This window comes from Ochlerotatus camptorhynchus, unplaced genomic scaffold, assembly GCF_037179485.1.
Source record: "Ochlerotatus camptorhynchus isolate MF236.1 unplaced genomic scaffold, CSIRO-AGI_Acam_v1.1 ptg000313l, whole genome shotgun sequence".
NCBI lineage: Eukaryota > Metazoa > Arthropoda > Insecta > Diptera > Culicidae > Ochlerotatus > Ochlerotatus camptorhynchus.
This window is the reverse complement of record NW_027040801.1, coordinates 1,970,325-1,985,401: the sequence shown is the minus strand read 5'-3', so window position 1 is coordinate 1,985,401 and position 15,077 is coordinate 1,970,325. Positions and strand designations below refer to the sequence as shown.

General features: G+C 39.0%; 1 protein-coding gene across 4 annotated transcripts in view; it reads left to right on the top strand.

Moving 5' to 3' along the window:
• mgl (megalin) overlaps positions 1–15,077 on the top strand; it is a 208,828-nt gene that overhangs the window by 178,805 nt on the left and 14,946 nt on the right. For all 4 annotated transcript variants that reach the window (XM_065229285.1, XM_065229286.1, XM_065229284.1 and 1 more), the window contains exon 4: positions 5,711–5,842. In XM_065229285.1, coding sequence (XP_065085357.1) covers positions 5,711–5,842 — 132 coding nt within the window. The remainder of the gene's footprint in view (positions 1–5,710; positions 5,843–15,077) is intronic.

The window sequence follows — 15,077 nt, the reverse complement described above, 5'->3', positions numbered from 1 at the left end:
CCAAGAATTTCCGAGGAATTATTTATTTATTTCTTGCTGTTTCGTCTTCGATTGAATCTTAAAGACTACTCTACCTATTCTTAATTTTATTTTTTTAAACATTCTTAGAAATAGTAAAATCGTAATTAACACCAACGTCGTTGAAGGCTTTCAAGCAGGAATTTAGTGGATTCTGACCATAGATGGTTCTATGTGCCGGTACAGCAGTTGCCGCGGTGGTACATAGAGAGGAATTTCCTGAAGCAATTGAGGGCAATCGATGTTTGCGCCAAGTGGTTGCTGAATCATTTTACGCCATTAATTTAACGTTTCTAAGTTTAACAATGCACAACGAGCGGTGTTGCCAGGAACGTGCCCGGGATCACACCTTGGCATATTACGTAGTGTGAACGTGATGAACAGTCTTTGTATTCGTTCAACTTTTAAAACGAGTGAGGTATAACAACGGAGCCCAGATCGGAGCAATATATTCTAGGAGGCTCCTTACCAGAGTACAATACACCGTCTTCTGGGCGTAGATATCCGTGTACTGCCGAATCAAACCGAGAACATCATATGCCTTCGAAGTAACCACCGCTACATGATTGTTAAACCTCAACTTCGAGTCAATCGTAGGCCCTAGATCAAGAATTGATGACACTCGTTCCAATGGTACAGATTCCAGTGTGTACTAGTGATTGATAGGGACGCAGCGACGGGAATTTCATTTCATTTTCACTACACCATAGCAATAAATTGTCAATATCACGCTGAAGGTGCTATACAGTCGAGGATGGAACCGATGGTTCTGTACATTTTCAGGTCATCGACAAACAGCTGCTTGAATGATGAGATACGTGGACACTAATCATTTACTAACAATACGAAAATCAATGGTCCCAGCACACTGCCTTGTGGTACACCGGAAGTGATTGAAAACGATTCCGAACGAGTAGAGTTTTACGACACGAAAGCATTACAATTCGTCGGGTAAGACCGAATCCAGTCAACCAGCCAAGAAGAGTCCTACAGCGTTCACTTTTTCACAAGCACGTGCGTCAAACGCTTTTGAAAAATCATTGTAGACCGAGTCAACCTGAATGCGAGGTTTGACCTCATCGGAACAGTGTGTTGGTATAGCACCTTGAGACTCGTGGATGTAGAACGATGTTGAACAAACCCATGTTGATACTCCGATATTAAAGCTGGGTTTAGACAGGGCAAGTCAATTGATCAAATCAGTTGAATTCAACTGACTTGAACGCGAATTGAACGTGTAAACCATGCCATTCAACTGACCTGATCAACTCACTTAAATTGAAAAAAGTTAAACCAGGCTCAACTTTTCAAGCCAACTGAATTCAACTGAGTTGATCATTTGACTTGCCTTGTCTAACCCAGCTTAAAGAATGAACAACACTGTAAAGTGCTCCGTGCACTAGGGTTTCGAAAGCCTTGCTAATGCAGTATAGAAATGAAATACCCCGATAGCTGTCAGCGTGATTACGATTACGCAGTTCCATTCCATATGCTGGGGATCGTCCTCTTGGAGAGCAAACGGTTGAATATACAGCAAATCTGGAAAACTAGCGAGCGAGCGCAGTATTTCAGGAAGTACGGATGAATTCCGTCAAATCCGGGGCCTTTGATGCATTAAGATCGTTCAAAACTGTATGGACATCATCTGGCGTGAACCGCCGTATGGGGAAATTCAAGTCATATTCATGTTAATCGTTGACACTGGAAGCGGGAGCTGCCAAGCTTGGGTGCCTTGCACGATAAACACCTTGAAAAAACGTGGCAAACCAATGTGCGATCTCTTCCGGCAATGTTGCGGTTACGCCGTCTAGAACAACTGTGTTGGGTAGGCGATTGCACATCCCTTGCGACTTCACGAATTTCCAGAAATTCGATGGCTTACGTCTCAGGTTTGACTGTGTCAGTGTGAAAAACAGTTTGCGGGAGTTTGTTGCAGAGGTGACGCATTCCGCATTCCTCTGTATTCCACCCGGGGTTCCACGCGGAGTAGCCGGAGAAAGGTCTACGAAGAGGAACACACTCGTGGAAAATTGCGTGCAGTTTTTCGTAGAACTGATTGAAGTGCACATCGAGGTTCAGAAGGAATGGCCTGTGATGGATTTCAACATTATGCAGTGGAAGCGCTGGTTCAAGGAGATACAAAACGTCTGGATTGGTAGTGCATGCCAAATCAAGCAGCTTGCAATTTGTATTTACCTGAAATAGATCATTAGCAACCATTTCTTCGGTAAGAGAGTTTGAAGGCAGATAGGCCGTTCATGTTCTCGTCCAAATTCCAGAGTAAAAGAGGGAGATTATAATCACTCATGATGATATCATCGCTCAAGGACGTCTCTGAAATATTCCGTATAGCTACGGCATGGGACTTGTAGAGCTCCGGACCTGATAAAGGGCGAACGTATATTCCGGAGATGAACAGTGAGCGTTTCTCCAAACTAATTCGGACAATGACCTGCTCGAGCTGACCACAGTTTTCCAACAAAACCAAGGAGCAAGGGTGCACCAATTTGACTGCTAAGGAATATATGGTAGTCCGTCGAAAGTTCACAGTCGGATATGTCCGGTCGAAGCTAGGTTTCTGTTAAAACCACTGCATCGTAATTACAGCTCGGCAGTCTCAATCTGATTGAGTTATGAAGCTAGAGCGAATTGGAAACATGACTTGTTTCAGTGAGGTTTGGAGCTTTCGATATGTTGCTACGTTTTTACACTATTCCTCAACATTGGGCGATTTAATTCCAATAGTTTCTCGTGACTGCTTCAACTTGACTGCTCCTTAAGGATGGTTTAACAGGTCTGCTACCATCTTGTCCGTAATGTAATATTGGATAGTTACAATACAGTTCTCCACAAGGTCCTCCACAAAACAGTATTTTGTGTCAAAGGGTTTTGACTTTTGAGTGGTTCTATCTGCATCGGAAAGAGCAATACAACTCAGATTGTCCTCGTTGACCAGCACAGGTAACTTCAGTTTCTCGCCAAGGTCGTCCATTAATTTGCGAACCCACTGTAGTTCTTGTAGACATTCCGCAAGTGCCATGTATTCTGCTTCTGTGCTGGATAACGAAACTCCAGTCTATTTCCTGCATCTCCCATTGATCAGTCCACCACATAGCTTGAAAATTTAACCGGTATTTGATTTCCGTTCACCGACTTTGCCAGCCCAGTCTGCGTCAGCAAAGCATTCTAGTTTGAAGTGTTTTGTGTATCCCAAAAGTAGTTCGTGGTCTATTGTGCCCTTGAGATACCGCAAAACTCTGTTAGCTTCGTTCCAGTCGGCTTTAGTTGGTTTCGATACCCGCCTTCCAAGTACATAGGTTGCAATCGCCCTATCGGGTCTGGTGTTGACGGCAATATACTACAAAGCATCTACCAAACTCTGGAACTGATATTGGCTTATTCCTCCTTTTGTTGGAGAAAGCCGGTCTTTAAAAACCTTCGCATTTTCCATTTGGAAACGTGACAGCACCTTAGCTATGTAATTCTTTTGATTCAGAAAACAAAATTTCCATCCTTTTCATCATCAGCAGCGAGTGTAACGTTTTGCTTGTGAGCAGCGACCATTACTGTTGATTGTTGTTTGCCATGGCTCTAACTCTCACTGCGTGACAAAACGATCTGTCAGCGATAGTCAGTTGATGCGAAGACGAGTGTCACGTGAGTGTCATGATATTTTGCATCACTGTTTACGTACATACATTTTTGTTCCTTAAAAGACTTGTGCGGATTGCTTCATGTGGGCTATGATGGACCTTTTAGAAACTTTCAAGTTGCTAAGAAGTTCCGCAGGGAATTTTTAAGATACTTTAAAGTTGCTAAGAAGTTCCGGCTGGAATCTGTTTGGAACTTTGTTTTCAGCCTTACTTGAAGTTCCTAAGTGCTCAGGGATGCTTTTTTTGAACTTCAAGTTTGCTAGTAGTACGCATCGGAACTTTTTGGAGCCTGAAATTCCTCGTGTGCTTTCTATAGCTTCTAAAGTAGCCAGAAAGTTGTGTTGAAACTTTATATGCACTTTATAGAACTTGAAAGAAAGTACTTTTGGTTGCTTGCGAAGAAAGTACTGTCGAAACTCTATTTGAACTTTATGGAACTTGAAAGTTCTGTCGGAACTTTATTCGAAGTTTATGGAACTTGAAACTTCTGTCTGAACTTTATTGCAACTTTATGGAACTTGGAAATGAGTTTTATCGTTGAATGCGGAATGGTTTTCTTTCAGCTGGTCACTTAAGCCTACTTTGCGAGTTGAAGTCCTTCCCCTTTGAAACCAGTTTCACCACCTTTGGTTGCACATTGGTTAAGTCGAGACACTCAGTAACAAGTCCCGCAACTGGCTCTCCGAGGATGTTGGATGGAAAGTGGATAAGTAGATCCAGAATAGATCGTCGCTGGGACGACCATCCAGTCGGACAGTTTTGATTGTGTTGGTTGCCTTTGAACCCATGTTAATCGGGACGCTGGGAGTGTCGACAATTTTCCCGTCGGTACCTACGTAGTTTATGAACGGCCCCACAGTTTAGTTAACCAATTTTCGGAAATTATTACATTACAGTTTAGTGAAAGATTGTATTAGCTAGCAAAAGCAACATCAAACGCACTGAGCAATGTTAATCCAGCCGAGTTAATTGAGAAAAGATAAAATCGATGAAGAGCACCGATCATCGCAGTTAGGCCCTTATGATTCTGAACGCTAGAATATCTACTTGTGGAGAGATGACTGTACATACAAAGCTGGAAATATTTTCTAGATAGAAGTTTTCTATCTCCGGCAAAGTTGTTCCGTTGCGCTGCGTTTGTAACGGAATAATTCGAAGATTGCATACTGGCAACTGTCATGTATCTACTTTAACGTTTTTGGTAAAGTTGTTATGAATACTAATAGAAATATAATGCAAAAAAATACAAAGAAAGGGTCTCACCCGAATGATCCTCCTCGTGATTCTTAAGCTTAAGATCCGATCCGATGAACTGCAAAATTAAAAAAACGTCACTTCTTCAGCGCGACCTACTTCGATCTCTCTCTATCTCCGGAAAAATTGTTCAGATTGACAAAGTCTAGTAGATCAATAAACTATTTAATTCGGAAATATCCCACTAGTCAGCGCTAGTATCAATCTAGATCTGAGGGAAAAGATCAATGTTGTAGGTTTTTTACACATGCCACATTAATAATATGCAGTTTTCCTATGGAGAACTGTTACAACCCTAATGAGATAACTATTCTCAACTAATAAATGCGAACTTAAACTAAATGGATTCACATTGTAAAAACGAATGTTTATTTTAAAACAGTACTATACAATCTTGGAAATCATAAACAATTACGACATTTCAAAGTCTCCTCGTTTGTATAACTATCTCTGCCTAATTAAGCAACTAAATCCACCTCACCATGTCAGTGCCATAAATTTTCCAAGCCCACTGAGACATTAAATATCCTAATTTAAATGCAAATTTCCCTCCATTATCATTAAATCTTCCACTCTGATAAAGAAAAGTTGCATTGCTGCTGCCGTTCTCCGATGCAGTTGTATCATTCTGCAAACAGCCGTGCGCGCCATAACATCCATAATCCCGTCTGCAAACAAACGCTTAAACCGGCCTGATTTACCGCAACCAAAGCTGTTCCATAAAATATTTCTATTTCTGCACACACAAATGTAAAATAAAAAAAAATATCCCTCAATCATTACAGCTCCCCCGGAATGCGAGCAGGGCCAGATCAGCTGCGGCCAGTACGTGTTCAACAAGACGTACTGCATACCACCGCACTACAAGTGCGACATGACCGTCGACTGTGTGGACGGAACGGACGAGTCCGACTGCAGTAAGTATCTTGATTAGTATTGGGTTCTGGGGAATGTTCCCGATTTGGGTTCGAGGAATTCCGAACCAGCCTAGACTGGTGTGATGATCATCGTAGTTGCGAGTAACCGGTATCGATGGTTACTTAATTGATGATGATGATGATCAGAGCTCAGAGCGATTGCAATCAAAGCCGAAAGTCGTGACCAGTTCTGCGACTATGGTTAGCGAAAGAAACCCTGCTGGCGGGGAGAGGTTCTAGGTATAGCAGCATCACATCTTCCATCGCATCTTTTCCGCTTTTGCACAAGTACAAAACCACCTTCATCTAGCTAGGCACGTAGTTCAGCCGGAGGAGGAGGAGGTGCAGGGGGTGGAGGTGGAGGGGTAGAGCGAGTTTGTGTGTTCTAAAGTGCGCTGAGCTCAGCGCAATTCAAGGTGATCCACTTTCCACGAGAACCGAACCTACTGACTGGCTCTGACACTAGAAGGCGGCTGGGAACGAATACATGTGGCTTGCTTCAGTGTTTTGTGTTGTGTTGTGTCTCTCTGTGGCTTTTCTGTAGTGTAATATGGATGTCTCTCAGTTTCAGCGACTTGAGACTTAGGCTTAATGTGTTCTAGGCTGCTGGAGGCGCTTGTTTGTGTATATATTTTTTTTCGCGGCCGGCCTTTTCTAGTCTTATTCTGCTACCGTTGCAGCTGCTGGCTGAGGGACCGGCTCATGGTTGCCCCGATAGAGGGGTGTTCAGTTTTGTGCAATTGTAGAAAATTTGACGTAAAATTTGTCGAGACATCGCACAACAACACGAAACTCAAGGAATTCGAATGCTAAATCAGGACAGCATATAAGACGTTGTTGAGCTTTTAGAACTTTTAAAACTTAATTTGGAGAACCTGAAATACTACAAGATTACATCTAAGTATCCCCACAATATCCATCACCAAGCTCTACGGGTACAAACATGTAGTCAGGACATCGGCTGTAGAACTTTAGGATCTAAACTCCAGGCACTTTGTAGAACAAAAGATATTTTGCTAAATCAGCTTTCTCAAAGTTTTACGATTTACCTTTGCAGCGAGAAAGTTATTTGCTTCTTTCTGCAAATATGTGGATTTTCAAAGCATTGATAACTTTGTAGAATATTGAAAAAATAATAATATTCAAACAACAAAGTTATCGCAAATAAACGCTTTTTAAGGGGGTACTACCGTCTGTACTCCATTTTAAGCCTACAACTTCGACCACTTGATGTATAGAAAATTTTCTTCTTGGACAAAGTTTCTTAAAAAGACTTTATCTACAATGTTTCCATAGATGTCGATCAATTTTAACAACACATAAAACAGTTTTTTTATCTGAGTGTATACCCCCCTTAAGCAAAATTTTTCACTACTGAAATAAAGTACTCTAAAATTAAGAAACATTCTAGAAGACATCAAAATGCTACACTCAATAATTTCGTCGCAAATAGCCTTGTCCCACTTTTGTTGATTTCGTCGCGCTTTTTGGCGTACCGATTCGATATTTTTCAACAAATCATGACTTGAAAACTTCACTTTCAATCTAAATGACGTCTGACGCAAAGTTATAGGAAAAAATTACACCCTTTTCAGGAAAAATACATGGCAAAATTTAGAAGTAATTTGAAATAACAAAAAATTACCATATTCAATACTTTTTGAATAGGTATATTAGAAGTCTTATGAAAAATGCTATCTTCTGTGGACTCAAATTGGACTCTTAAAAACTGCCCAAAAAATCCGTACATTTACAATAAATTCCAAAAACTTCCCATCAGCTCAAAGAGCTCTCCAGAAGTTCCATAAACTTTCCAGAAAATTCAAGAATTTCCCAGAGTTTCCGAGAACTTCCCGAGAAGATGCGAGAACTTCCCAACAATTTCGAAAACTTCCTATCAGTTCAGAGAGTTTTCCAGAAGTTCCGAGACCTCTTAGAAGATTTGCGAATTTCCCAGATGATCCGAAAAATTCTGAAGACTTTCAAATAGTTCCGAGTACTGCCCAGAATTTCCGACAGATTCTTACAAGATGCCTGCACTTCGAAGAACATCCGAGAACTACTCACAATTTCTGTGAGCTTCCTAGAAGTTTCTTCCAAGAGCTGTACAGAAGATCCTTGAATTTCCCAAAAATTCCGAGAACTTTTCAAAATTTCCGAGAACTTCCCAGAAGATCCAAGAACTTTTCAGAAGTTGAACTTTTCAGAAATTCTGGAACTTCGCAGTTTCCATTTTTTTTTTCTAGAAATCCCAAGAACTTCTCAGAAGTTCAAAGAACTTGAAAATAATTTAAAAAACGTCCCATAAATTTCAAAATTTTCCCAGAAGATGCCAGAACTTCCCACCAGAGCCGAGTACTTCTCAGAAATTGCAAGGACATCTCCGAAGTAAGAAGCTTTTCCCAGAATGTTCATGTCCTATCTAAAAATTCTTCGTTTTAGAAAATCTGAGAACTTTGCAGTCTGCAGTTTTTCTAGAAATCCCAAGAACTTCTGAGAAGTTCAAAGAACTTGAAAATAACTCAAAGAACGTCCCATGAATGTCCAAATCTTCCCAGAAGATGCGAGAACTTTCAGGAAGATTCGGAAATCACCCAGATTGTAAGATACTAGGAAATTCCGAGAACTTCCCAAATATTTCGAGAACATTCCCCATTCTCCTAGATCTTCCCAGATATTCCAAAATTTTCTCAGAAGTTCCAAGAAGTTCCCACAAGATCCGAGTACTTTTCGGAAATTGCGATAACTACTCGGAAGTTATAAGGTTTTTCCAGAATTTTCAAGACCTTTCTAAAAATCCTCCAATTCCAAGAAGAAGAAGACCGTTGAATTTCCCAGAAATTCCGTGAACTTTCCCAGAAGATCGGTCAATTTAACAGAAATTCCAAGAACTTCTCCGAAGTTCAGAGAACTTGACAATAATTCCGAGAACGTTCCATAAATTTAGAAATCTTCCAGAAGATGCGATAAATTTCCAGAATTTAAGGAAATTACCCAGAATTCCGAGAACATCCCAAACATTCCAAAAACTTTCATTCAAACATTTTCTTAGATCTTCTCAGAGCATCCAAAAATTTCCCAGAAGTTCCGAAAACTTCTTACAAGATTCAAGTACTTCTCAGGAATTGGGTTAACTTCTCAGAAGTTAGAAAGTTGTCCAAGAATTTTCATGACATTTCTAGAAATCCTGAAAACTTTCTTAAAGTGCTTTCCAAGAAGAAGAAGATCATTGAATTTCCCAAAGATTCCGAGAACTTTTCAAAAATTCCGAGAACTTTCCAGAAGACCGGTCAATTTCATAGAGCTTCCTAGAACTTCTCAGAAGTTCAGAGAACTTTCCAGAAATTCTGAAAACTTCGCAGAAGATCTGTAATTTCTCTAGAAATTCTAAGAACTTCTCCGAAGTTCAGAGAACTTGACAATAGTTCCGAGAACATTCCAAAAATTTAGAAATCCTCCAGAAGATGCGATAAATTTCCAGAAGTTAAGGAAATTATCCAGGATTCTGAAAATGTTCCCAAACATTCCAAGAACTTTCCACATTTGTCTTGATCTTCTCAGAGCATCCAAGAATCTCCCAGAAGTTCCAAGAACTTTTCACATGATCCGAGTACGTCTCAGGAATTGCGATAACTTCTCAGAAGCTCCAAAATTTTCATGACATTTCTAAAAATCATGAAAACTTCTTTGAAGTTCCAAGTACTTCAGAAGATCCTTGGATTTCCCAGAAATTTAGAGAACTTTCCAGAAATTCTGAGAAATTTCCAGAAATTCTGAGAAGTTCGCAGAAGATCTGCAATTATTTTAGAAATCCTAAGATCTTCTCAGAAGTTCAGAGAACTTGACAATAATTCAAAAAACGTCCCATAAATTTAGAAATCTTTCCAGAAGATTTGGTAACTTTCCAGAAGATTCGGGAATTACCCAGAATGTAAGACACTAGGAAATTCTGAGAACTTTCCAGACATTCCGAGAATTTTCCACATTTTCCTTGATCTTTCCAGAGTTTCCGAGAACTTCCCACAATATCCGAGTAGTTCTCAAGAATTGCGATAATTTCGCAGAAATTAGAAGGTTTTCACAGAATTTTATGACTTTTCTAAAAATCCTGAAAACTTCCTAAAATGTTCTTCCAAGAACAGTTCAGAAGATCCTTGAATATCCCGAAAATTCCGAGATCTATCCAAAATTGCGAGAACTTCCCAGAAGAACGACGAATTTCACAGAAATTCCGCGAACCCTGCAGAAGTTCAGAGAACTTTCCAGAAATTCTGAGAGCTTCGCAGAAGATCTGCAATTGATCTAGAAATCTCAAAAAGTTCCTTCCAAGAACTGTTAAGAAGATCCTTGAATTTCCCTGAAATTCCGAGAACTTTCCGAAAATTCCGAGAGATTCCCAAAAGACCGGCGGATTTCACCGAAATTCCAAGAACTTCTCAGAAGTTCAGAGAACTTTCCAGAAATAATGAGAATTTTGCAGAAGATCTGTAATTTCTTTAGAAATTCTAAGAACTTCTCAGAAGTTCAGAGATCTTGACAATAATTCAAATATCGTCCCATGAATTTCGAAATCTTTCCAGAAGATACGAAGAATAGGAAATTCCGAGAACTTCCCAAATATTCCGAGAAATTTACACATTTTCCTAGATCTTCTAAGAATTTCCAAGAACTTCTCAGAAGTTCCGAGAACTTTCAGAAGTTCCGAGAACTTTCAGAAGTTCGGAGAACTTTCAGAAGTTCCGAGAACTTTCAGAAATTCCAAGAACTTCCCACGATATCCGAGTACTTCTCAGGAATTGCGATAGCTTCTCAGAAGTTAGAAGGTTTTCCCATAATTTTATGACCTTTCTAAGAATCTTGAAAACGTCTTAGAAGTTCCTTCCAAAAACTGTTCAGAAGATCCTTGAATTTCCCAGACATTCTGAGAACTACCAAACAATTCTGAGGACTTCCCAGAATACCGGCGAATTTCACAGAAATTCCAAGAATTTCTCAGAAGTTCATAAAACTTTCCAAAAATTCTGAGAACTGAACTGCATTTTTTCAAGAAATCCCAAGAACTTTTCAATAATTCAAAGAACGTGCCATAAATTTCAAAATTCCCAGAATTTTCGTGAATTTCTCAGAATGGTAGATACTAGGAGAATTTCCCAATTATTCCGAAAACTTTCCACATTTTCCTAGATCTTCCCAGAGTTTCCAAGATCTTCTCAGAAGTTCCAACAACTTCCCATAAGATCTCAGTACTTCTCAGGAATTGCGATACTTCTCAGAAATTAGAAAGTTTCGCAGAATTATCATGACCTTTCTAAAAATCCTGAAAACTTCCAAGAAGTTCCTTGAATTTCTCAGAAATCCCGAGAACTTTACAAAAAATACGAGAGCTTCTCAGGCAAATTTCACAGACATTTCATGAAGTTATCAGAAGTTCAGATAGCTTTCCAGAAATCTTCCATAATACTCATGTAACTTCCGAGATGTTCATACAGCTTCCGAGCAGTTCTTAGAACTTCCGAGAAGTTATTCGATTCCGAGAAGTTCATAGAGCTTCTGAACAGGTCATAGAACTACCGAGGTGTTCAAAGAACTTTCGAAATGTAATGATCATGGTACATCCGAGATGTTTCGGATTTTCCATGCACTTCATTGAACTTACAAGATGTTCTTATAACTTCGGAGCAGTTCGTAAAACTTCCAAATAGTTCATAGAACTTCCAAGGTGTTCATAGAACTTCAGAGATTCTCATAGCATAGCTTCAAGAAGTTTAGTGGAGGTCCAAGAGCTTCAGCGATGTTTGAAGAACTTGACATAAGTTCCAGAGCTTTTAGCAAAGTTTCATGAATTTAAACGAAGCTCCTACCAAAGATGAATACTAAGATGAAACTGTCCGAAGAAAAACTTTCTATTTTAGTGTCTTCTTTCACCGTCCCTTTCATCCAATGAGAACCCCCCGTATTCAAGGTAATTTTGTGGTTTTGCTGCCCCTCGGAAGAGATGAAATTTTGCGCTCATTTTTATCAAAACAATCACACCAAAATCAGATATGTCCCATTTTTTAATTACTCGATTAACAACTAATCGATTATTTTTTGTTCGCTGTTCTGCCATTTTTCCACCAATGAGAGTGCAGCACATGTTTGAAACGATCGGTGATGATCCTGTGGATATGTTAATGCTTATATCGGCATCTAACCGATTATAAATAGTTTACTTTTCGGTTCGTTAATCGATTAAACGATTATTCGAATGAAAATCGGACATCACTAGATGAATGTGAAACGTCATTTCAAATATAAGGCCGTTCATAAATAATGATACAATTTGAAAGGGACCGGGGCTAATCACAAATTACGTCTCCATGGTAACTGAAATAAACACGAGTGTTCACGGGTTGCTCCTACCAGTTCAGAGACCTTCCTTAGCTCAGTCGGTAAAGGCGCAGCTACAAAGCAAGACCATGCTTCTAGGTGGCTGGGTTCGATTCCCGGTCCGGCCTAGGAATTTATCGGGTTGGAAAATTTCTCGACTTGCCTGGGCAAGACTATGATTGTACTTGCCACACTAATTATACTAATGCAAAAATGTTACAAGCATCGGAAGCTCTCAATTAATAATTGTGGAAGTGCATCTAGATCACTAAGTTGAGAGCACGCAATAAGCTAATATGCGATAAGCAATAAGCTTTAAATGCGTATAAGAATAAGAAGATAAATCATTCAATCGTTTCAGCAAAGTTCAAAACAATTCTGACAGTGCTAACATTTCCAACAAATTTCCAAAAGTTTGATATGAACCCCGAGAACTTCACATAAATTCTGAGAAATTCAGATAATCTCAGAAAATTTCGGAAAAAATACGAAAATTTCAAAAAACTTCTAAGAACTTTGAAGGAGTGCTGAGAACTTCAGACGAATTCCAAGAATTTCGGAGTGGTTCAAGTTCTGAAGATAAGCAAGCAAAGTCCAAAAATTTCAGTGATCTTCCAAAAATGTCAACGAAGTTCCAAAAATGTCAGCGAAGTTCCTAGAACTTCAGTAATATTTTGAAAAATTCAGTAAACATCCAAAAATTTCAGCGAAAATTTAAGAACTTGAGGTAGGCTCCGAGACATTTTGAGAACATTGTAGAGCTTCTTTCCTGCTGACTGTAAAACTTTCGTGAAGTTCTCGGAGTTTCCCTTAAGTTCTAGGAGCTACCCTAAAATTTTCTGGACTTCTATGAAGTTCACGAAGTTTTCCTGATGTTCTCTGGACTCGTGTGTTCTCTAAGATTTCCTGAAAGTTTATAACTTCCCTGGAGTTCTTAGAACTTGCCTGAGATTTTCAGAACTTTTTTAAGGTTCTCGAAATTTTTCTGATGTTAAAACAAAATAATTTACGTACTTCTTAAATTTTCAATGAAGTTCTCTAAATTTTCCTTAAATTGATGGAACTGCCCATCAATCATTGAAAATAATTCTTGGAACTTTCCCAAAAGTCCACTTCCTGATGTTTTATGTGTTTTTCTGATGTTATTTGAACATCCCGAAAGATCTCTGAACTTCTGTAAAGTTCTCTTGACATCCCTGAATTTCTAAGAAATTTATAAAAGTTCTTAGTATTCTTCTAAAGTTAATTGAATTGACAAAAAGCTGCTAGATCGGGGCCTCACTTAGATCAGTCGGTTAAAGGCACAGCTACAAAGCAAGACCATGCTGGAAATTATGGCCCTATTTTTCTAATGTTCTGGAAATTATAATGCTACTCATATAACTCCTCTGAAAATCGTGAAGAGTCCCTGAAGTTTTCGGAACATTCTTGAAATTCTCGTAACATCCCATAATTCCACCGGACTCCTTTGAAAGTTTCTGAATTCTTCCTGAAGTTAATGGGACTTCCTCAAATATAATGAAACTACCCTAGAACCTTGAAAATCTTTGACCTTCTTTGAAATTCTCTAGACTTGTTTTCAGAGATTTCAGAACTTCTTGAAAATTCTCGCAATGTTCATAAAACTAATGAAACTGTCTTGATGTTTTCTAATTTTCGCTGAGGTCTCGATCTTTTTTTTTAGTTCTCGAATCTGTCTTTAAGTTAATTCCTTGAAGAGTCCAAAAATGGCCGCTCTATCACTTCAAGTTTTCTAGATCACAAATTCCGGAGACTGCACTGCAGCAAACGTGGAGTTTCAGTTTCATTGTTCTGTGTCCATCAGAAGCTGATATTTGTGCACCTGAATTTCGAGGTTATAATATGATCAATCAGACTGCAGGTTTCCACAGCGATTTATCTTAAAAATACGGAAGTTTACTTAAAATATGTTGACACTCCCAACAAACAATTTGAGTTGATTAACAGTTGAATAAGCCATTTTGTAGTTGAAGAAGTTTATTTTTGCCTGAATAAGCTTTTATTCAACATTCAATGTTTGTTGGGTTGTCCTGATAGTTGATGTAACTTCCCTAACGTTTCCAAAATGTTCATGAACCTTTTGAGACTTTGCTGAAGTTTTCCTCGCAGAACTTACCTGAAATGTCTGGGGTTATCTAAATTTTACAGAAGTTAATGGAACTGTCTTGAATTTATTGGAACTAACCCTTACAGATTTTTACACTTACACGAATGTAATGACTTTCCTGAAGTTCCTGGAACATCCCTGAGTTATTGGAACCACCCTCTGAAAATCGCTAAAGATCTCAAGACATAGCTTCTTTTTTAAAGATTGAACCATTTTCCTCAAGTTCTCTCTTCTCTGAAGCTCTCTTGATGTCCCTGAAGTTTTCTGGATATGTCTGAAGTTATCATTACTTCTTAAAAGAACCTGCAGTTTTCCTGAAGCTAATGGAATCTTTAAATGGCCTTAAAATTATTGATGCTTCTTAAAATATACTTAAACTTCTCTTCTCTGGACTTCCGTGAAACTTCGGAATCTTCTGTGAAGCTCCCGAAATTTTTCTTAAGTTCCCTAAAGTTTCCTGAAGATCTTTGGACTATCCTTAAATTATCGGAACTTCTTGAAGATTCCCGCTATTTTCCTGAAAACATGTGACCGCGCTGAAATCAAACTGCTTAATGGGTGCAACAAATTTTAATTTTTGTAACCATAAGTAACTACCATGACAGGCCTGTACCCAAGGATCCCACCACCCCTGATGTATTTGCTTATCCGGATTACTGTTCAGATTTTAACAGCGCAAGACTCCCCAAACGGACTTACCGTAAATTGGCCAATAACATTAATCCATTTTCTCGCAAT